This window comes from Anser brachyrhynchus (assembly GCF_964034855.1).
Source record: "Anser brachyrhynchus genome assembly, chromosome: 7".
NCBI classification, from domain to species: domain Eukaryota; kingdom Metazoa; phylum Chordata; class Aves; order Anseriformes; family Anatidae; genus Anser; species Anser brachyrhynchus.
The window spans coordinates 14,329,127-14,352,252 of NC_137701.1; the positions used below are offsets into that span (position 1 = coordinate 14,329,127).

General features: G+C 45.6%; 2 protein-coding genes across 3 annotated transcripts in view; one reads left to right on the forward strand and one right to left on the reverse strand.

Moving 5' to 3' along the window:
* Positions 1 to 1,079: 1,079 nt before the first annotated feature.
* On the forward strand, positions 1,080 to 9,257 carry FZD5 (frizzled class receptor 5). The gene has a single exon (XM_080600454.1). The coding sequence runs from the start codon at positions 1,199 to 1,201 to the stop codon at positions 2,927 to 2,929; it is 1,731 nt and encodes a 576-aa protein (XP_080456580.1). The 5' UTR covers positions 1,080 to 1,198; the 3' UTR covers positions 2,930 to 9,257.
* CCNYL1 (cyclin Y like 1) overlaps positions 8,635 to 23,126 on the reverse strand; it is a 35,480-nt gene continuing 20,988 nt past the window's right edge. For both annotated transcript variants that reach the window (XM_080600485.1, XM_080600486.1), the window contains exons 7-10: positions 20,734 to 20,853; positions 18,432 to 18,598; positions 13,273 to 13,435; positions 8,635 to 10,401 (exon numbers count right to left, since the gene is read on the reverse strand). In XM_080600485.1, the coding sequence (XP_080456611.1) occupies positions 10,285 to 10,401; positions 13,273 to 13,435; positions 18,432 to 18,598; positions 20,734 to 20,853 (567 nt within the window). In that variant the 3' untranslated portion in view covers positions 8,635 to 10,284. The remainder of the gene's footprint in view (positions 10,402 to 13,272; positions 13,436 to 18,431; positions 18,599 to 20,733; positions 20,854 to 23,126) is intronic.

Sequence of the window (23,126 nt, forward strand, 5' to 3'; positions counted from 1 at the left end):
CCAGTGTAGCAAATGCAGCATTATTTACAGCCAGGCTCTGAGAATTAGATACATCTGGAGGAGAGGCAAAACCTCAACCAGGCTACAAGAGCTGATAGATTAACTGAAATGAAGAGCTGCCCCATTTTCCCCTTCTTCTTATCTGCTCCCTTCCCCCCTACGTACCTGTTCCTCATTGTGTGTCAAATCAAACCAAGATATTGCCCAAGGGAATGATTATAAAAATGAAAAATACCAGCAAAAATGAGAATTTCTGCTCTTGCGGAGCTTCATCAGCGTTTTCTAATTGTACAGCAATGATGATAATAAAAAGGCTGCCCTCTGCTCTCAGCTGTAATTTGGATAATCAACTGAAAGCCATAATGAAACTGTCTGTGATTGCTTTCTGCTGGGCTGCTAGTTCACAGAAACTCATTGCCGAGGAGAATTAAAAGTTATGACTCCTGCTACAGGGATATGCTATTGTGTTTCAGCGGAGCACGTGACTGGTAACGCTGTGCCGTACAGCTTCAGCGCTGGCAAAACTTGCAGCGTAAAGCGAAGTGGTACGGGGACTCACCACAGCTTTGGGTTTGCCTTTTTTTTTAAATAAAGTTGTTCAGCTTCAGGGTTGCCAGTGCCAAACGCTGCACACGCCAAGGCCGGGTGCACGTGTAGACACGGAGCGTTTCGGAGGCGGCCGTGAGGTGTGCGGCCTTAAAGCCGCTGAGGACCTTGGCGTGTGGCAGCCGGGGCTGGCGCCGTGCCGGCCGGCAGCCACACCGCGTCCTGCCCGCGGGATGAGCGGCCGGGGAGAAGCCGCCTGGCGGGGGCTGCCCTGCCCCGCTGCCCCCGCTGCCCCCGCTGCCCCCGCCGCCCGCCCGGCCCGAGCAGCGCCGGCCGCCCCGCGGGCTGGGCTCGGGCGGCGGGGCCGGGGCCCGCCGGGGGGCGCTGCCGCGGCGGGGCGGGGGCGGCGGCGGGGCCGGGGGCGGCCCGGGGAGCCCGGCGGGGCGGGGCGGGGCGGGGCCGGGGCGGGGCCGGCGGCGCGGCGCGGCGCGGGGGCTCGCGGCCGCCCCAGAGCGCAGGTGGCGGCGGCGGCGGCGGTCCCGGTCCCGGTCCCGGTCCCGCGGGGCCCCGCTCCCGGCCCCGCTCTCGGCGCGGCGGCGGCGGCAGGGGCAGGCGCCCGGGGCATGCGGCGGCGGTAGGGCGCGGGGCGGCGATGGGCGGCCGGGCTCTGCCGGCGCCGCTGCTGCTGGGGCTGCCGCTGCTGCTGGGGCTGCCGGCGGCGGGGCGCGCCGCTTCCAAGGGGCTGGTGTGCCAGGAGATCACGGTGCCGATGTGCAAGGGCATCGGCTACAACCTCACCTACATGCCCAACCAGTTCAACCACGACACGCAGGACGAGGCCGGGCTGGAGGTGCACCAGTTCTGGCCGCTGGTGGAGATCCAGTGCTCCCCGGACCTGCGCTTCTTCCTCTGCAGCATGTACACCCCCATCTGCCTGCCTGACTACACCAAGCCGCTGCCCCCCTGCCGCTCCGTCTGCGAGCGGGCCAAGGCCGGCTGCTCGCCCATCATGCAGCAGTACGGCTTCGCCTGGCCCGAGAGGATGAGCTGCGACAGCCTGCCGGTGCTGGGGGACACCGAGGTGCTCTGCATGGGCTACAACCACACGGAGGCCACCACCTTGCCGCCTTTCTTCGGGAAGCCCACGCGCCCGGCCAAAGACACAGCCAAAAACCTGACGCCGCTTGGTGGGCAGCGCCCCGGGGGGACGGAGTGCGGGCAGACTTGCAAGTGCAAAGCGCCGCTGATCCCCATTTCCAAGGAGTCCCATCCGCTGTACAACCGTGTAAGGACCGGGCAGGTGGTCAACTGCGCCATGCCCTGCTACCAGCCCTACTTCACCCAGGACGAGAAGACCTTCGCCACCTTCTGGATTGGCCTCTGGTCCATCCTCTGCTTCCTGTCCACCTCCACCACCGTGGCCACCTTCCTCATTGACATGGAGCGTTTCAAGTACCCCGAGCGTCCCATCATCTTCCTCTCTGCGTGCTACCTGTTTGTCTCTGTGGGCTACATCGTGCGGCTGGTAGCAGGGCACGCCAACGTGGCTTGCAATCCCGAGCACCACCACATCCACTACGAGACCACAGGCCCCGCGCTCTGCACTGTGGTCTTCCTTCTCCTCTACTTCTTTGGCATGGCCAGCTCCATCTGGTGGGTCATCCTGTCCCTCACCTGGTTCCTGGCTGCTGGCATGAAGTGGGGCAACGAGGCCATCGCCAGCTACGCGCAGTACTTCCACCTGGCCGCCTGGCTCATCCCCAGCGCCAAGTCCATAGCCGTGCTGGCACTCAGCTCTGTGGATGGTGATCCAGTGGCTGGGGTTTGCTATGTGGGCAACCAGAGCCTGGAGAACCTGCGGGGCTTCGTGCTGGCGCCGCTGGTGGTTTATCTGTTCACTGGCAGCCTCTTCCTGCTAGCTGGCTTCGTCTCGCTGTTCCGCATCCGCAGCGTGATCAAGCAGGGTGGCACCAAGACCGACAAGCTGGAGAAGCTGATGATCCGCATTGGCATCTTCACTGTACTCTACACCGTGCCTGCCACCATCGTCATCGCCTGCTACATCTATGAGCAGCACAACCGGGAGGCGTGGGAGCAGGCGCAGAACTGCTCCTGCCCAGGGGACCCCCACCGCCCCAAGCCTGACTACGCTGTCTTCATGCTCAAGTACTTCATGTGCCTTGTGGTGGGCATCACCTCTGGCGTCTGGATCTGGTCTGGCAAAACGCTCGACTCTTGGAGGCGCTTCACAGCCCGCTGCTGCCGGCCCAGGAAGCCCGCGGCTGCTGCCGCATACGGCGAGGCCAGTCCGGCGCTGGCAGGCAGGACGGTGCTGCCCAGCATGGCCTCCTACCACAAGCAGGTCCCACTGTCCCATGTGTGACCGGAGGGAGCCTCGGTGACCCCAGCCACAGAGGGTTGCAAAGACCCCGTGCCGCAGAAGAGGGAGAGGTGGCACAGCCACCCCTGTGTCCCCAGCCCCGCCGCAGTGGAGCTGCCCAGGACCGAGCGCGTGCCCACGGGGCACGGAGCAGCCACAGCCCCGGGCAGGGGCAGGTAGCCCTGTGGCCTCAGGGCAGGTTGTGCTGGTACCAGGGCGCGGGGCAGAGCTGGAGCGGACAGGGCTGGCGGTGGCCCCTATGCTCAGCCGATGACTTGCACTGGCACTGAGCCACTCGCCGGAGCTGGTAGAGCTGGCGGGGGGGGGGCGGGGGGGCTGACCCCCACCCTGCTGCACCTGCATCCCCGGGCACAGCTGTGTGTCATGGCAGAGAGGGCTGGGGGCTGGTGCGGGGCTCGGGCAGCAGGATGGGAGCAGGGCTTGGTCCCAGGAGGAGAGGGAGGGAGGGAGGGCGCTGCACAGGCTGGGGGCTACACAGGCGGTGGTGGAACAGGGCTCGGCAAGGAGCTGCCACCTGGCCTCGGGGATGGGCAGGGGCAGGGCCCGGCTTGCTGCCACGCAGCCAGGGGCCAGGTGACCCCAGGGTCCCATCCCTGCACGAGTGCATGCCGGCTCCACAGGCAGGGCTGGTGCTGGGGCCACGCCGGCTCGGGTGCTGTGGGAAGGGTGGGCACCGCTCCACGCCTCTGCATTGGGGCGAGCTTCTGGCGTCTCCCTGGCGCTGTGCAGGCTGCCTGGGCTGAGGCGGGGGCCCCAGCACCCTGCCTGCCCGCCCGGGCACGCAGCGCAGCAGCTGCGCGTGGCAGAGCCGGCCATGCTGGGGTGGTTGCATTTCTGAACCAGGTTGTACATGAATGGGGGTTTTCCGAGGCAGACAGTCATCTGTCTGTCTTGGGAAACAGCTGGGTCTTCTAGCAGCCAGCCAGTTTCACCTCTTGCTGCTTTTTTGAAAGCTATATCTCTGTCAAAGACAGCACCAGGTTCAGGAGTTACCTGTTAATTTAGGAAAGCTCAGCAGAGCACTCGTACGCCTTTCCCCCCAGCTCCACAAGCTTTTTTCGCTTCCCTGGGGTTTGGCAGGAGCAGGGCACTGACAGAAGCAGTGCGTGGCATTAAGCCACCGTGACGGCAGGGCTTCAATAAGTAGGACGCTGAGGGGCCCTGTGTCAACCTCACTGAACAGCAGCGAGGCTGGGGGAGCTCCAGTGGTAGCAGGGGATGAGAGGTGGCTGCAGCTGGCTTCAGCTCCCCTGTGAAAGTACCCGAGGGACTGTTGATTCTTTCCCCCCGCCCTGAACAGCGGTCATGTACGTAACTGCCCAGTGATTACTCGAGTTCTTTTTGCTCTCCTTCAAGCATGGCACTGTGACCCGGCCGCTCGAGCACAGGAGAAAAGCAGCCAGCTTTGCTCCTGTGGGACAGCATGGGTCTGAGGTTGTTCTTGATACCCTCGGACCACTTCGGTCAAGGAGGTTTCCGCCTCATTTTAAAACCAAAGCCCGGGAAGTGAGGGGCCACTCAAATGGCACACCTACTGATAAAGGCACTGCCAGGGCACTGCATGCGTGTCCCTGCGGCACTGCAGAGAGCAGCTGGTGGCACAGGGCTGGAGCACTCTGCGGAAACTTTTTAGATGCAGGTATCAGCACTCTTGCGACAGAGGGCTGGCTCGCTCCAGCGTGTTGCAGTACTTCAGCTTGGACAGAATTGCACCATGTTCTGTTACAAACTGTAAATAGTTGTATTATAGCCTGCTTTGTACATATAGGAGCCGTAGTGAACTTTGATACGGGTTTGGGACAGGTGTGTTCTCAGCAGCGGGCAGGTCAGGTGCAGAGATGCTGTGGGTAGGCTCATGTTGTAATCCCGGGCATTAAATAATTCTAACCTGATCCAATCCACACCTCACTGGACTTGTCTCTTTCTATAGTGCCTTTTGTAGATACAGCTAAACACACACCATGCAATACAATGAACAAAAACATGTCAAAGGTTGTGTTTTGTTTTTTTAAAGTGTAACTGACTATGTAAATCTTTTTTTTTTTTTTAAAGACAAAAATTCAAGGTTAGCTGCAAACTGTTGCCTGTTGAAAAATGCAAGACTAATGGCAGGTTAATATAGTCAACTTGTATTTGAACCTGGCTTCTCAGCAACAAATTGCAGGCAGGAGGGAAAGAACGTTGTCTTATGCCCTAAATGCTGTACATAATTTACATCTTGGTTTTGCGTCTTCAGTTACTGATGTTGTTCAACTTTGTTAAAATAACTGTATTATATTTTGTGAAAAGCTGAAGAAATTTTATTCAAAGAGAAGTATAGAGATTAGTTATTTATGAGGAAAAAAAAATGTGTGTTGTTTTCTTTGCTTCTGCTAGACTGATAATTACCACAAAACCTTACTGTGGGGAAGGAGGAGGAGTGTGCCAGAGGGCTGTGTCGGTCTCATATCAGCAGGGATCGTGTGGAACTTGTGAGGCAACTGCACTGGCACAGTGCAAGACTCATTTGCTAGGTGTGCTGAACCCCACGCAGCTCTGCCCTTGGCATGGGGCTGTCACACACCAGCAGTGCTGGAGGGGAGGCACCCATAAAGGTGTGGTGAGTCCCGACCCGGCGGCAGCAGCCCAGCTCTGCTCTGGGCCTCAGGGCTGCTGTGCTGGCAGCAGGTGCCCATGGCCTCACTGACAGCATTTCCCTGACGGTCCAAGGTCACACCTCACCAGTGGCAGAGGGTTAACGATCAACTTTTATTGGTGTTCTGCAGTTTGCTCAGTATCAGTCCCTCACCCCACACTGAGATCAGGTGCTGAAGAGTTGCCCTTTGGTACATACCAGGCCAAAGGGATGACAGCTCTTACCCAAGTAGGATGTTGCATGCCCATTTAAGTGCCCATGTTGCCATCTGCTGTGCACTCTCCTGTGTTGGGAAGAGCACTCCATGAGGACAGCAAGGGGTTAAGCTGGCTGCGCTGTGACTAATCGTGCAGGACTCTGCTATCTAGTTAGGTGTGTAGGCACACACGGGTCCCACCAGATAGGATCTCTTACCTGGAAGCAGCATTCCAGCACCCAGCGATAAAACTGACGGAGAGCCGACAGCACAGCCTGACTCACCTGATTCTGCCGTGCTGGTGATCTGCTCCCCGCCCTGCACTCAGCTACAGCCAGAACAGTCAGAGGCTGACTGAGCGAGGAGCTGAAGACACCCATCACCTGCCTCTAGAAATAACACCCTGTTGGCAGCAGCGTTACCACCTTCGCATCCCAGGAAGCCTCCATGTCCTCAGCTCTTCAGTAAATAGACGTTTGGCAGAGCTGCCATCCACTGCCACCTTGAGACAGTGTTTTCAAGCAAGGGAAGGGCCATTACTGCAGGCAGCTGTTGTGAGCCACCTGCAGGGCTCTGCTCCTGCATGGCAGCACACAGTCCACCCTGACAGTGCTGTGTCACACGCGCATGCTCCATGCCCCATTTGGAAAACTCAGGCTACTCTTGAGGCAGTCGCTGGCTTCCTTTGGAGTTGAACAGTGCAAATGCAGCAAAAGTTCACTTACTTGGTGGTATGGGGAATGACAGTATCTGACAGCACAGAGAGCATGTGTCCTCACAAATGAGGTTCTTATATCACAGGAGCAGTAGGCAATGTGGTGGTTTCTTCTAGAAATGCCTGTCCGCAAAGGCAGCCTCAGACTTCTATTGCAAACAAACCCATGGTCAGTCATGTGCATGCCTTAGCTATTAAACTCGGGGGGTGTGGAGGGGTGTATTAGTACAGCAGTGCACTTATATTCAACTTCTGTAGTGTCGCACAGTGCATTTGGTGTGATTGCCTTTTTCCCAGAGAACGTTATGGGAAAGTCAGGCCTAGGCAATGCTGCTGCACTGTTGCACTGCAGGAAAACAGCAGCTCAGGACAGGGCAGCAGCCCTCCCAGTGCTGAGCTCTGAACAGGGCAGGCTGCCCACACATGGCTGCCAGCCCCACTGCACAAGCTCTCACTTCAGTTGCTCTTGTGGCCTCTTCTGCTTGCTCAGGTTAGTCTTGATGCCTATATTCTTATCCAGAAGCAATGTTCTTGACATTTATTCCATCCCTGAAGTGCCTGTCCTCTTAACTGCCAAACCCACACTGAAGTAGTTCTCATAAAATTCCCTTAGAAACAAAATACACAGTCTCCATACACAAAGGTAGAGGCCTGCTGAATCCCAAGGGCCAGATGTAGCCCAGGAACAGTGATTTGCTCCCCATATGGGCAACAAACACACAATGCTCGTATTATTCTTGATGGGCCATGATGTAGCTACTGTCTAAGCAAACTATTTTCCTACCATTTGAGGAGTACTACCCTGGAACTGAATGCAGCCAGAGGTTAGCTCACCACAGATTAAATATTATTAAATATTATTCAGCTGCTGGGTAGCAAGAAACAAGCATTCCTGTCACAAGATACATCCTTCCTGTAGCTGAACAGAGGGAGCAGAGGTAGGTAACATTCACTTTAATTCTACGATTCCAATTTTTATTTTGCCTTTGTAAGAACAGAACTGCCAACATATTAAGAATAGCGGAAGTTACAGGGTGTCTCCCCACCCCAGTTCAGCTCACAGCAGACCCACCTAAATAGAATTCTCTCTGAAACAGTATCACTATTCTTCCCCTCAACTGTGCTCTGTTAGTTTTACTTCTTTCTGGTTACTTAAGAAATGCTGTAGGTTTGTTTTCCAGGCTCTCTTTCAGATAGACCAGAATGTTAAATGTTAAAGGGAAATGCTGTTCTCCCTCTCTTAAGAGGTCATGTTGTAGTTGAGCTCTATTTAGCATCTGCCGAACAGATCAAAATCCTATTGACTAAGTGCTCTGGGCTAAGCTACAGAAAAACTGGAGCCAGTTAAGGCTCTAGACAAAATTAAGTTATGAGCAGCAGTCTCCTGGAAGACAGAATGCAGAAGCAGCTGTCAGCTGAAGTTGTCATTTACCTGCCAGCCAGATCAGCAGGAAGAGGCTTCATCTCCTTTGGCAAATAGGTAAAGGCCTGCCACAAGTCGCTGCTGTGCACCTTGGAGCTGAATGGCTGTATCTGCAGAAACCATGTGCTAGCCCACAGTGAAGTGAATCCAGACTGACCTCACAAAGTTGAAGGCACCTGGCAGTGCTAAGGAAAGAAAAGCTCATTAGCAATTAGGTCACAAGTCAATCCAGGAGTTGGTCACTCGTAGCTTCCAATTTAGCACTCCTCAAGGGAGGACTTAAAAACATAAAATCACCTCCAGACAGATTCGCCCTACTTAAAGGTCATTTATGTGCAAAGAAACTGTCAGTGATTAGTTACTGGAGCAGCCTGAGCCCAATTCCAAGTGGAAGCGACACAGGGGAATAGGTGGGCAGCTACATAAGGCTCCTGCCACTCCTTCAGCTGAAGCCGGCTGCCAGGGCCCTGCCCGATGCTGCAGACCGAGCAGTTTGAAGTTGCCAAATGACCTCTGCTGCTGGCTCCAGAGACGTTCACAAGTAACTGCAATAAAATGAATACAACGTGCTGGTACGGGGAAAGGGGAAGGCCCTAATGCACACCACTGATTTCCACCCCCCTCTTTTTCCGTAACTTGAAAGAAACTGCACAGCACCAAATACTTGTGAGGGGAATGAAATCAGACAACTGTACAAAACACACAATTTACCTTTAACTTTAATTAAAATAGAGTTTATTAGCTTTTCTTTTAATACAAACATGAGAAAGGAAAACCACCTGAAGATGTAGCATTATTTTCAAAATTGAATTGTGATCAATACCTGAAGTGCCAAGTTCCATGGATTTGAGAGCCAGGGGTTGGCATATTTGCATACCACAAAAGACTTTATGCATCATTTTAACAGTTGAGTGCAGCCAAACTGATTATTGCACTCAGACACCCCCACTCTCAAAAGTGTATGGACTTGCTATTCAGTGTAAGTTTCTGGACCTTGGCTAGAAGAGGAAGTGCACAGAAACCGTGCCATTTGGAGGGAGATCTGCTCCTAGGACAAACTGCCTAGAATCTATTTGGATCCAAGAAGGGAAGATATTACAAAGACTTGTAACAGGAAGAGTCTAATAATACTTATCCTGTTTAGAGTTCAGGTTCAGAGCCTGAAAGTGAGGTCCCATTCCAAAGTCTCAGAAGGAACAAAACCCAAGCCTCAAGAGCAGTTGCGCAAGATAAAATTCACTTTGGGGAAAAAAAAAGTTTTAAAGAAATATTTTTGACAATTATCAGTTGAACACTTCTTTTTTTTTTTTTTTAAATCTACCCTGTTAGGTAGTCTAGGATTCTCAAACTCATTACTGTCTCATTATGAATGTAAATCCCTCCCAAGAAACAAATACTCAAGGAGAGCCAGATGGATGCACAATATCAGCTTTAGGAACTCCACTGTATATAGCACAAGAGATCTGCAGTAGAACTCGAGAAGCAGTGCTGCACACATGCCATTCACCACTGGATTGCTACACTGTTTGGGATGGTGATGATGTTTCCAGACCAACTTTCTCATTCAATGCCTCAGAAAAATATACAGATTGCGTCTCTTCCGGAGCAATAATAAGTATTAGAAAATGAGAGAAGCACCATAATTCACAAGAAATGCAGCATGGACCCTATATATTTTAACAATACATAAAACCATCTCTCTGCCCCCAGTCAAAACATTCAAAGTCTTTTGACAATCTCTACTGGAGTGAAGTTGGTGCAGAGCTGGGATTCCTTCCTGCTGTGCAGCTTCTTGGTTATGAACAGATCACCAATAATAGCAGCTTTTAGTAGCCAAACCAGGGAAAAACCATCAACACATGTCTATGCTATTGTTTTCAGCTCCAGAGTGGCTTTATACTTTAAAGAGTCCCATGTTCTGTTTCGTTTTTGTTAACGTAACACTGCATTGGCCTGAAATACAAATGCAGTGAGACTCTGGATGACAGGGGAGAGGAGAGAAGAACATTGTAACTATAGTCATGTGGTTAGTGTTTAAATTCTAAAATTTAAAACTACTTATTATTAAAAACCTCAAGAGTTCACAGCTATAGGCCTACATAGTAAGCAAACATCTGTGGGGAAAAGATGGAGACAAGTTTGTTTTTGCACCTCTGGATAAATTAAAAGGAGGAGAGAGTTATTTGATAAAGGTCTTGTCTTTTGCACCAAGTATGCTCCTCAAGCTCTGGGCTCCCTTGGCTAATTTTACCCCTCCTCTCCTCCTTTTGCTGGAAGACACCATCACCGCTGGCTTGTGTGCATGGAGTGGTGGTATTCCTCCGATTGATATGGATGCTGGTTCATGGTGCTGCACCTTTCTCTCTCCTCAGGAGAGGATGGCATTAGAACGGCGGATACCAACTAAATTATCAGCACTGAAAGATCGTCTCATAGCAGCTTTTGACAAGTCTTTGTATTTATCTTCACACAGCCGGGAGATAGCCTGGGTATCATGTTCAGAAACAAAAAGAAAAGTACACATTAGAAAAACTGGAACATTTCAAGGAAGCTTTTACAAGTGTCATACCAACACAGCAGGCACCCTGTAGCTGTGACACTACTAGTTTTTTTTTTTTTTTAAACCAAGAATGACAGTAAATAAGAACTACTTTGGAGGGAAAATATTAAGGGGGTCCCTTCCCATGCTAACAAGAACCCCATTCATCTGGAATTAAGACATTAAAAAGGTGAGTGGTTTCCATATCTGAGTATCTTCATTCATCTGCCAGTCTCATTACCTAATGGCAAACTTGGATTCATTTCAGACTTACAAGTTTGTGCAAGTTATGTACAGAAGCGCATCCAGTAGCTAGGTCTGGTGTTTAGGTTTTTAACAGCACAAAAATGCATATAGCAAAATTTTCTCATTTATGAGAAAAAAGGCTCAAGCTAAAATGGTTTCTGCACTTCCTCAAGTACCTTGCCCTTGGCCACTCAGTGAAAAAGCTGTACTAGGACCTCTAGTTTTGCCTTTACTTTCTCTACACCTTCTTCCCCAAGCTGCTCTTCCCAAGATCACTCACGTGATCAAGTCAAGAAGGGAGGGCAGCACACTGCTCAATGGCACAGCAATAGCCATGGCACTAACACAGCTATTAAGTATCAGCATGTGTGGACAACTTAATATTTAATGGCTTTTCCAGCCACTTACTGGCTTACCTCTGCTCTGCTATTTAGCTAGTCAAGCAGCTTTTATTCAGATGCTGCTTTTCTAGTATCAAGCCAAATTATTTCAATTCTAGTAACACAATTGTCCAGAAAATAATGTGTATCCTCCCCGTAAAGTCTATTTCTGATTGAAGCTTTCAGACATGATCAATGCAAACAAGTAAGGATACCAGTAATAAAAGGCTGAACTGAATTTCAGTCCTGAACACTTACTTCCATTAATTATTTACCACCTATCACCAGATGAACTTTCAGAGTCCTACAATAAGCTACAAGCCTACACCTTCCCTTTAAGGCAGAACCCATTCAGCACAGCCAAGTGTTCTGGAAGTTCAAAAGGTGAAAAGCACTCTGAGCATGAATAAACTCTTAAGTGTATTTTAAAATAATTATTTACATTTATTTCTGCCGACCTTCTGGAGGCATGCATTTGGCTCAAGAGTGGCATTCTTTGAGACACTGGCTGTATGAGCTCCCAGTGCAAGACCAGACAGACTCTCCATCCTGTTCTAATGCTAGCACATCAATCATAAGGCAACCTGTGTTGACATATTTAGCCCCAGTCACCCACATGTTGTAAATCAGTTTTCAGTCCCTGGAATACTAATTCACTGCTTCATAAGGGCTCCTATCAGCTTCTCATGTGCTTCTAACAGAAAGGTAGAATTATAAAGAAGTTTAGCAAATGGTTTAAATATTTATCACGTTTCAGAATTAGAAATCAAAATGCCCTGTGTGTGTGTGTGCCCTATGTAGGTGTGTTATGGCAAACCACACACCATACTGAAAATTACTCTGGTTTTAAATACCAAGCTCCCAAATGCTAGCAAAGAAGAAACAAAACAGGCTCACAATCTGTAAATCATCCACTTATGCCATAGGCACTGAGCAGTTCAGTAAACAATTTCCTGTGGAATATGAACTGCCCTACAACCACATTTACAATTAGTGACAGTGTTAGCTTAAAGTGCAAGTAACAAGGGTGAGACAAAGCAGAAGAGCTGCATTGCTTAACTTTAAATAGAGGAATTTGTAGACATGTCATACCTGTCATTCCAAAGGACCAGGAGGGATCACACTTATTCCCAAAGTTCAACCACTTTGGGATGAAATAAAAAAACTGGCACTTGGCAGAATTATTGGAGGTGGACAATAAAACAATATAAGCCAAGAATACCATAGCACACCCCTTTTTGAAAGGGGTTATGGTATCAGTGTACACAGGGCCTGCATTAATGCCTTTGTTGAAAGGTCAACAAAACAACACACACAGTCATCAATTAAACCTGGACAGATGAAAGGTTGCACTGATCCAACAAGAAATTTTGCCTGGGAACCCGGGTAGTTTAGATATTTTCAAAGTATCTTTTATATATATATATATATATATATATATATATTCACCAGCAAGGAATAAAGTCTGACACTGCAAAAGGTCTTTAAAACAAGCCTTCATATGAAGGAATGCTGTGGGGACTTGCAGCAGGGCAGCCTTCTCCATTTAGCAAAAAGGGTCAGTAATATATATTTATACTCCTCTGGACATGCTGAAGTATTCCTAAGAAGCAGCTATTCCAAAAGTTTGTCTTAAAGCAACATTTCTTTGGAAGTGTGAGGTTCTAAAGACTGCGAAAAGAAACATACTATTTCTGCAGCTGTCCCTCTAACAAATGGTTTATTAAACCATGAGAGCAGTAAGAGCACTCCCTCTAAATCTAAAAGCAGCTGTGCAGTGGGATGCAGTGGGAAACCTTCAGCTGGTAGTATTTAGAAAGGTCCAAGTGTGACTGTCTCTAGGTGCTTGGAATACTGACTGTGACCAGGGAAGGACAGACAATCCATTACATATGACACTAATCCTTTCAATCTTCAGTAGCCTAGCTGAACTATGGTTCCAAAAATCCATTTTATTTAGTGATCTGCTAGACTTCCATGATCTCTGTTCCCTTCCCTTCCTCAGAATACTAGTTTAGCCTAGGCATGGTTTTAAAAGCGCTAACTGTAGTTATAAAGGGGTTAAATTAGCCTGTAATACACTAATCTAAAAGCTTTTTAGTTTTTCTAACCGCCACTTAATATGATTAGCAACAGATGCTCTTACTACACACACACACAGTCCCCTGCTCAGCCAACCTCAGACCATTACCTCCAGTTTCTGTGCTCTCTCTTTACTAAGAGGCTCCAGCAGAAAGCTCAGGTTATTGTCATCTGCTAGGGAGCGGAGATCGAAGTAGTATTTGGCGTAAACACTGGCAGGAACATTGATATTAAACTGCAGTAGCTCCAAGAAGTGTCTTTCCATCTCATTCCTAGGAGGCAGAAAACAAAGGAAAAAAAAGATTGTTTCAGCTGGCAGAAAATTCTGAGGAGACCTCAAGCTAGTTTTTAGAACCAGTAACTTTGAAATAGTCATTGAGAGGCCTGCATTATTAGTTTCAAGAGACAGTTCATTCACTGGTGCTCAAAACAAGGTGCAGCTTTTGAGTCCTGGCACCTTCAGCTAAGAGAGAAAGGTAGTGCCCTGTCGTGCACTCGCTCGGCTGACCAGGAGGCTCATTCTTCGGAGTTCCATTAGTGCAGCTGTACAATTCATGCGCCATTCTCACTCTCTTGTACGGCCCCACACTATAGTGATCAGATGAAAGGAATGATGTATGCTGTTTATTAGCTCTGAAGAACTTGCAGACATTTTCACCAGGCTGATAACAGGAAGGGGGTTTATTGAAGTAGAGGCGGACTAACAAAAGGAGTAGGCAGATCACCACGGCAACAAATGGATCTATGAAGAGCTGCTGCTATTATCTCACAGAAAAAAGCCTCTTGAAGCAACATGGATTCATCTCCAATAAATAAATAAATAAGCAGCATTAGGTGGGAGAAGGAATTTTCTCCTCAATAGCATTAGGCAGGATAACAAAGTACTGTGTCAAAGGGCACTGTCCAGTTTTTACTCACTCGTCTATTTTCACTGGGCAAAATATTTGGAGGAAAGTGGGAAAAGAGCTGTGACATAAAAAAGGCTGTTTCAGCTACTGTACTGTGGTCAAGTGAATCAGAGATGTTCTACAGAAGAAAAGCTTTTTTTTTTAAATAAACAAATCAACCTGGGCGAACAGGGTGGTACCCAAACCAAGCAATTCAACACTAAGTCACAGCGACTGTTCCTACTGGTAACAGACCTTTATCTATAGGATGTAGCAACTGTGTACGTCAAGCATAAATACACCAGGAGATACGTTGCACAAATTCAGTGCCAAGGCTGTTCTTGCTTTTTGGGAGCTTTTAAAATTGATGTTTTACCTGTCAGGGAAGAAATAAATGAAGGAATCATCCAGGTTGTGTCCTGTATTGGATGGTGGGTCTCAATATCAATAGCAGCTTTGTGCTTGTTTTTAGCACAGTGGACTTGAGCACCATTGAACCTAGTGCCAAAATTAATTTCCTGTTCATATGGTCATAAGCCTATAGAAATGTAAATCAGATAATGTTTTGATGATCAGCTGATCAGAGCTTGATTTACCCTGTGAATAAATGCTCTTCACTGCCCCTTTTGTACTCACTACACTAATACATTGTAATTGTATAAAAATACAATTCTTCATTGGATTAACAAGACTATTAATAGTGGTTTAAAACCTGGGAAAGCATAATGCCCATGTGTTTTCTATGCCTTATTTACAAATATATGTAGCCGAAAGAATGAACAGCATGTGTCCCCTTAACAAGTAATCACAGCAAGATTAGCAGCTGCACAGTTAATTTTTCAGTGATTATGGATTCACTCTCATCAAAGCAAGCAAGTTTTGACAAAGGATGACTTCCAAATATCAGTTTAATTTCCTTTGATTTTTTCCATTAGAAGTAAGCAAGCAAAACCAAAACAAGCCAAACCAAAACACAAAAACAACAACAACAAAAAAAACCACTACAACCCAAAAGACATTTTCTGTTAAAAACAAACAAAAACTTTGCTTTGGTCAAAGGAGAAATGGCTTGTGGTAGGAAAAAAGGAAGTTTATCTATCTTGAGTGGAACTTTATCTATCTTGAGTGGAAGGAAGCTAAGGCAAATTAATTCATCTGTGACTCACGAGGCCAGTAGCACACATTCTTTAGCAAATCACAGAATCATGAATGGTTTTGGTTAAAAGGTACCTTAAAGATCATCTAATTCCAGTCCCACTGCCATGGGCAGGGACACCTCCCACCAGACCAAGTTGCCCAAAGCCCCATCCAGCCTGGCTTTGAATGCTTTCAGGGATGGGGCATCCACAGCTTCTCTGGCCAACCTGTGCCAGTGCCTCACCACCCTTTGAGTGAAGATTTGAGTGAAGAATTTTTGTAACGCCTAATCTAAATCTCTCCTCTTTTAGTTTAAAACCATCCCCCCTTGCCCAATCACTCCACTCCCTGACAAAGCATCTTCCTCCAGCTTTCCTGTAGGCCCCCTTTAGGTACTAGAAGGCCGCTGCTATAAGGTCTCCTTGAAAGCTTCTTTTCTATTGGGGCTGAACATCCCCAGCTCCCTCAGCCTGTCTCCATAGGAGAGGTGCTCCAGCCCTCTGATGATCCTCGTGGCCTTCCTCTGGACTCATTCCAATATGTTCCTGTCCTTGTGCTGAAGGCCTCAGAGCTGAATGCAGGGCTCCAGATCTGCAGTCATGAGAGCAAACTTTAATACACACATAGTCTCTCTGACAGCCACACAGCTCACTGCTAGCAGAGGTGTGAGATGAGGCTGCAGAACGAGTGCCTTTAAGCAGCAAGGGGTGTTTGGTGAGGATGAGCTGCACCTACCCTGCCTTTAGAAGAGGTGTCTGCCTATGGTCCCATGGCTTGTGCGTATGTACAGATGTGTACATACACAGACGCACATGCATGCAAGTTGGTTGACCTGAAACTGATATAAATCCTTTTGCCAGTTTCAAACTGGTGTAAATCCCAGGCTTGACTTGCAGTGGCTAAACAAGAGTATGCATTAAGTTAGTAAGATCCTTCTAGATATTTCAAGCAAAGAGGAAAATTCACAAATAAAACTTGATACCAGTCCCTGTAGACAGACCTTTACTGCAACAGGAATGACCCACCTAGTAGAGTCTACAAGTGACCTGTAGATCAGGAGCTGCTGGGGCTTGGGGCGATTCTCCCACCACCACACACACACACCCCTGACAGCATCATCAGCCATCTCCAACATTAGAATGCAACCATGCCTGAAATCTTCTGCCAACTTTTCTCTCAGAAATGCTTGTACTCAAAATAACTACTGCTCACCATCAGGTGGCTAGTTTAAAGAAGGCAGTGTTAAAAGCTTAAAACTCAGTTTTGCTGCCTAGTCTAAGCACTTTTCCAAGGTCCTGATTGTGGTGATGTTGCCCAATCCAGGAGCAGTGAACTCTGCCCAGCTGCATCAGCACAGGGCCTAACTGGAACCCCTGGCCACTATCAGAAAGGGGTTGTACAGTTTCTGCCCATACCTAAATTCAAAGGTCTAAATCATTTCAAATGAGATTACAAAATTCCCATCTTCAAGTTGGGGAGGAAAAAACAAAAGCCTAAATTCTGTCTTTTTTTTTTTCCCTTAGCACCATCACTGCTTTGAAAATGTAAGTACTGAGAATTTCAGGAGACCCAGCACTGGCTATAGAGAATAAACATCCTGCTTGTTACAGATATTTTCAGTGCTATCAATTTGATTTTTCCCAAATAGGGCTAGAAGAAGGGACATCAAAAAGAGCAAGATGTATACTCCAGCACTCCTAGCATCACTGACCCCACTTCAGCCATCTCAGAGTTATTTGCAGCAATGCTTCAAGTATGTTCCTCAGATAGATGAGCACTCTGAGCCAGGTTGAGTGAAGATGTACATTGTATAAAATCACTAATTATGCTTTCCAGAAAGCAGGCTGGCACAGCCCTGCTTTTGGAGACAAATAAGTCTCAGGCAAGGGGTATGCATAAAACAAGATACTATGTTTGCTGTTGATATTTGCAAAACAAAATAATTTGAAACACAAGAACTGTTTTGTTGAAGAAAACTCCTGTATTTTTAGATATTTCCTACCCTCCTCCCCCCCAGAAAAGCAACAAAACTGGATATTCCTCCTACTAAAGGAATTTATCCTAGATAGATATTTACTTACGGTATTTTAAACATTATCTCTATGCTGAATCCAGGGAAGAAAGCTTTGGACGAGAACAGAGTATATAACTTAAGTAGCCTACCAGTGCTGTGTAAGAACTGCTACCACCTCAGTCTTCTCTTGTACTAGAACTGACTTTACTACATAGGCCTGGACACAGTCACAGCACAACAGCACGATGAAACTCAAAAATGGACAGAGCATTTCACAAAGTTTATTAAAGCCAGAAAGCGTGATATTAAGCTAGTTTTCTATGATTTCTACCACCATGATAAAGAAAATGCAGGAGGAGGTTGGCTAGAAGAATTAAAAGTGTTGACGTCTCAAAGCTCTCAGAGAGAGCTTCGCAAGAAGGAATTTAACAAAATCTTATGGGCCAAATCCACTCCACATAAACACACCTCCAGCCTGTAGTGTGGGCCCACAGCCACAAGGATGAACATTCTCTGAAACTGCAGGGCTTAAAGCTGAATACAGCAGGAAGAGAGTGGATTCAAAATTTTTGAAAAAATGATCCAGTATCTGAGACAAGAACATATACAAGAAACTATACAAGAAACAGCTTTACATAAACAAGGAGTGGTAAGACTGAGAAATTTGTTCTCAGCAATGTGGTCAAGTTTATGAATTCACCCAAAGAGGAAGACCTGTAGCAGCAGCTGGATGCAACACACGCAACCATAGATACCAACAGAAATGACACGTCTGCCACCTTGAAATACTTAAATGTTTGCTCCTACATCTAGCCAATGCTTAAGTCACAAGTGACAACTTACCTTGCAATTTTTCAAATTCTAAAACAGAAAAGGCAAGGAACAAGTTTAGTTCTAACAGTTTTTTTTGTTTTTGTTTTTTCAAAAAGACTATTGGTAAGAATAAAAATAGGGCACTTTAAAGTTAGGCAAAGCAGCCAGTCCCATGGCTCACCACTGGAGGAAAAAGGTTAAAAGAAAACTAATTTTGAAGTTACTCAGCCCAGTAGTCAGAAATAATAAAACAGATTTGTCTCAAAGTAAGGTTAATCCAAGTTTCCTAGGTTAAAAAAGGGAATGAGGCCTGACACCAGTTATGCATCATAGCACCAGAGAGACATTTTTTCAGTAAGGCACGATCACAAAAATTACCATTCTGAAAGCACAGATTAGTCAAACCTTGCAACTTACATGTCCTCAACAGTAATGTCCTTCAATATTTGGCAATAATCCACATTCCAAACAGCCTGATCATCCCAGACTTTAGAAGCCAGCAGAATAGCTCCTAAGACTATCCTCTTCCAGTTACTAGGGCAGATGTCAATCTCTGCATAGGTTAAAAGCCTTTCCAAATAAACCTATAAAAAAAAAGTTTTACATGTGTAATTAAGATCTAGAGCCGAGTTCTGACTAGCATGCTTGACTGATCAAATACACAAGTATATTTTATCCCATTACAACTAAGTGTATAAAAGTAAGTATTGGTGGGTAACTACTTACACTTTAGAATCCCAGCTTTCAAGAGTTACAGGTTCGTTTCTTTATTTATTGAAAAAATGTGAACTGGACCACCAAGATATAAAATAAAGATACTGAAGAATCAGTTCTGAGCAGCGAGTACTGCTGTTATAGTGAAACACTGCTAAGAGTTCTTTCAGTCAGTCACTGACAGGGCCTATTAGTGCCTACCTAGGAAAGTAAATCAACACCACTCTAGCCTTTATCATGGTTAAGGTTCAGCACTTGCAGCTTAACAGGAAGTACTAAAACCTGCATTGTGATCTATAGTCTTTGGACAAAGATGCATTAATTGATAACTCTCCACAACCAAAGACATCATAGTACTATTTTTACTTCATCCTCTAAGGAACAGACTTAATTCCTTCACATACAGCAACGTCATCCTCCACTTTCATCTACATCACCAACTGCTAGATAGTGAGATATCCAAGTTCAAAGGTATGTTGACGTATTTTACTCATTGTTCCCATGCAATCTCAAATTAGCCCAAAGATATCGGAGCAATGCCTTCCTTAAAAGTTTTCTACTGTTTAACACTCCTGTAATGGTCTATGAACTAAATAACCAGCACTTTGAAATTTGAATATTATATATAATATTTTATATATATATATATACACACACACACACACACTATATTTTGAATATAGATTGTTTTTGATGTTGCATTCCCTAAACCTAGTGGGTGCAGAAAGCTGTTGTATAGATCCAATGTCAGGATCAATACCTATTACCAGGGTCTCCTTATGCTTTCTTCCCATCCTTTGCTTGTAGCCTTCAAGTGGACTAAAAGTGTTCCTATAATAACAGAGCCATCTAGTGGTAAAGTCCACTTTACAAAACAAGTATTTTTTGTTAAATATTTCAGCTGGCTAGATTGCCTGGGGTTATTTACCATCTTATTCTGTCAAATTGTTTGTATATCTTTGGAAAAGCAAAAACCTCAAACTACTCTCAGAGTTTCAACAGCTCTAACTACATAGCCCTTTTAATTAGCTTATTTACTTAATAAAGAGTCCTTAAAGCTGAGTCTACTTAGTTGTCACATTGTCTTTTGGTGACAGTTCTTTTCTGTTCTCCTTTCAAATTGTTTAGCAGTCAGAAGCCACAATGAAGACTGAAGCCTAGTATGCAACAAAGTGCAGAGTTTATGCAGAGTTTAAGAGATCTTCTAATGCTGTGATTATACAGGTTGTGTTTTTTTTCCACTTTACGTACTTGTATGTATACACCTGCATGTGTGTGCACATGTATTCACACATGTATACATGCAGACAAACATAAATGTGTGCGCATAAAGAAAATCATCAGTATCATCATTTTTCTTAATCCCATCTCTCTTTTGGAAAGCAAACACCTGTAGTGAAATTACTTTCTTTTACAAGTATTCTTAAGTTCCAAGTATGTCCACATCATCTGGGGAAAAAGGTCCAAAAAAAAAAAGAGAAAAAGGGGGCAGATAGAGAGGTGGCAATGACTGAAGGATGTAATAATGAGAAAGTTCATCTTATGGAATCCTGCAGTATTGATCCTTAACCCCTTAGGGCATGTTATTTGTGCACTGTTCTTGTTAATATGAAGTCAAATCTCCTGCTCTTGCCTCCATACCACTGAAATAAAAGATGTCTTTGCATCCGATCTTGGTATACTCTGCTGTTTATATTATCCCACTTTATCTGCCCTTTTCAAGCTTCTTCACTGAATTATGTATTATGAAATAAACAAATGTTTGATTGGACAAGTAATTAAGCATTACATATTTATAAACAGGAAAGGTAAGTTCCTTTTAAGTTAACCACTTCTGTGACTACTTAGAAATCTTTCCCAATGAACCTGTTTGTATAGTGTCTTCATAATTAACATGGTTTCATGAGGTACTGTAACTATTTAAATCGTGGTTCAGCCCAGTTCACTCACTGACAGGACAAAAGTATTCTAAAAGCTTAAATTTCAGTAATCAGGCATCTCTTACCAATGTCACTATTGCACATTCAGCTGTCAATTGTGCAGCACTGAAAAGTGTCCGAACAAACCGGTAGATGTGCTTGTGATCAGGGTCATGCTTGTAGTAGTCATCTGGAACTTCTTCCCGCTGAAATAAAGTCCTTTGAATTACTGAAAGTTTGTTTTACAAACTGTAAAGAACAGCCACACACAGTTATTTCTTCTCACCAAGTAGAAGCTTATACAACCATGCTCATGTCACAAAGAGCTAGAACAAGATCATATACTGAAAGAAATACATAGACTTGCAATAATATGACTGTTACAATCAAAGCAAACAAAACAAAAAAAAACAGCAATAGCTTTAGCTGATAAGATCTATGTTGTCAACACTTTTTTGATCTGTAAGACTAACGGGAAAGAACATGAACTAGTGTCATTATTACACTAGCTTACTATTGTACACGGAACTTTTTTTTACAGACTAAAAAAAGGTTAAAAAGAAAACCCTGAAGGTTTCTCCCAGTAAGACAATCACACAGGTGTATACACACGAGGGAAACACTGACTTTTCAAAAAGCAAGATTAAGTTCACAAGGTCCCCCTTCCATCTGAGGAAAAGCTTAAGAACACATTTCAATAATTCCATCACAGGCAGAACTGGATGGTAGCTTACATTGTCTTCAGACTTGTTCTTGAGAAATTTCAGAAAGACAAAGCTAATGAACAGCTAGATTTAACTGCGACACGATGCTAAGCGGTTTCTAAACACACCAGAGAAGAAAAGCTTATAATTAAGTCTGTGAAAACAATCCTAAAATGAGCGTTGAAGAACTCCAACTTTGCACATTTATTCTGCAAGACTGGTACCTGTAGTCCAAGTTAGATGTATAGTGCAATACAGAACCAGGTGAGAACAGCACAGCTGCTTTATGTTATACAAGTAGTCATAAGCAAAGAAGCAAGTATTTTCATGTGGCTTTGTAGTTTAAAATAGCCAGGTAATAGTGTTAAGTAAAAGGAAGAGGTAAGTTAGCGTTATAATGTCTACACAATCTTCTAATACATCACTAACCAACATTATGAATAACGTGGGCAGAATCCCCCTTGCATAGTTTCCTGTGTGGCTGAGGCTGAGCTCAAGTTCACATGTATTAAAACTTTTTGCTCCTATCATTTGTCTACAGAACCAACAGCCAGCATAGAGGCTTTTTGTCAGGGAGCAAAGAGATAGAAAGACATGCTATCCATATAACTGAGCATTACTCTGAAAAACTAACCAGCATGCAGCAATAGATCCTGGCACTACCATTGGGGTTTACTATTCACAAAAACATACAGTTGACCACAGACAAGTTCTCATGGACAGAAGTGTTCAGCGCATATATTTCCCTCTTTTGCCTCTGAGAGGATCCAAAGCGGTGCAATAAATTGTCTGCTCTCTCTCCCTTCACCAGCAAAGAGAAAGAGGCAACAAGTAGACAAGATCTCATAAGCCAGTGCTTAAGTAGTAAGAAGATTCTTCTTCCTACATCCAGCCAAAATTCTAAGCCAATTCAAAAGGTCTGCACTATTAAAAAAACCAGGATCTCACAAGAACACTAGTTCTCTCCAATGGGAATGTACTTGCAAGTATAGCCTTTAATTTACTCATACAGAAGTATCTATTCCCAGCTACACTCACAGTTCAGTAACTTGCATCTGTGCTCTTCTGCATTACCTTTCTGCTGAGGATGTTAAGGTCCTCCCAAATGAAGGATGCAACATGCTAAATAGTCAAGGAAACACTAGAAGCAAGTAGTTCCAAAGAACAAAGCTGTTCCTGAGCAACATCAGGTTCCCAAAAATAAAGATTTCTGAGGTGGGATCACAACAGTCAGTGATCTTGTACCTAAAAACTTGTGAAAAAAAGACAAGCAAAGATGATACTAGAATTGACTGAAACACAAAAGCACCATGCAGAATAGCAAATGGAGCCATCCAGAACCTGTCAGTATGTGCAGTACAAAACCACATGAAAACATGTTTTTGCTGACTGGAACCGAGGAGGAAAAGTCTAAGACCACTGTTAGTGACTGAGCCCTATGATGCTGGTAACTTGCAGTTTGTTACTTTTGTAATGAAGGACAAGAGAGCCTGGACAGTTATCTGGATTTGGACTTCCTTGTAAGTGAATCTTTAGAGGACAAGATGTGCAAAAATTTCTTCCAGTTAATCTTTAAAGGAACTGTAGATACTAGGCCCCAAACCCTATTGCTAAAGGCATTAGGAAGTAATTTATATCTTTCCCCTCAAAAGTATGACATAGAGCCTTTACACTACATTTCTGTCTGTGTACTGCACTAGGATAGAAGAAACCTTTAAGTGTTCCCTAAAGGATACAATGATTTTCCTCTATTCCTACTCGCTAATTAGGAGGTG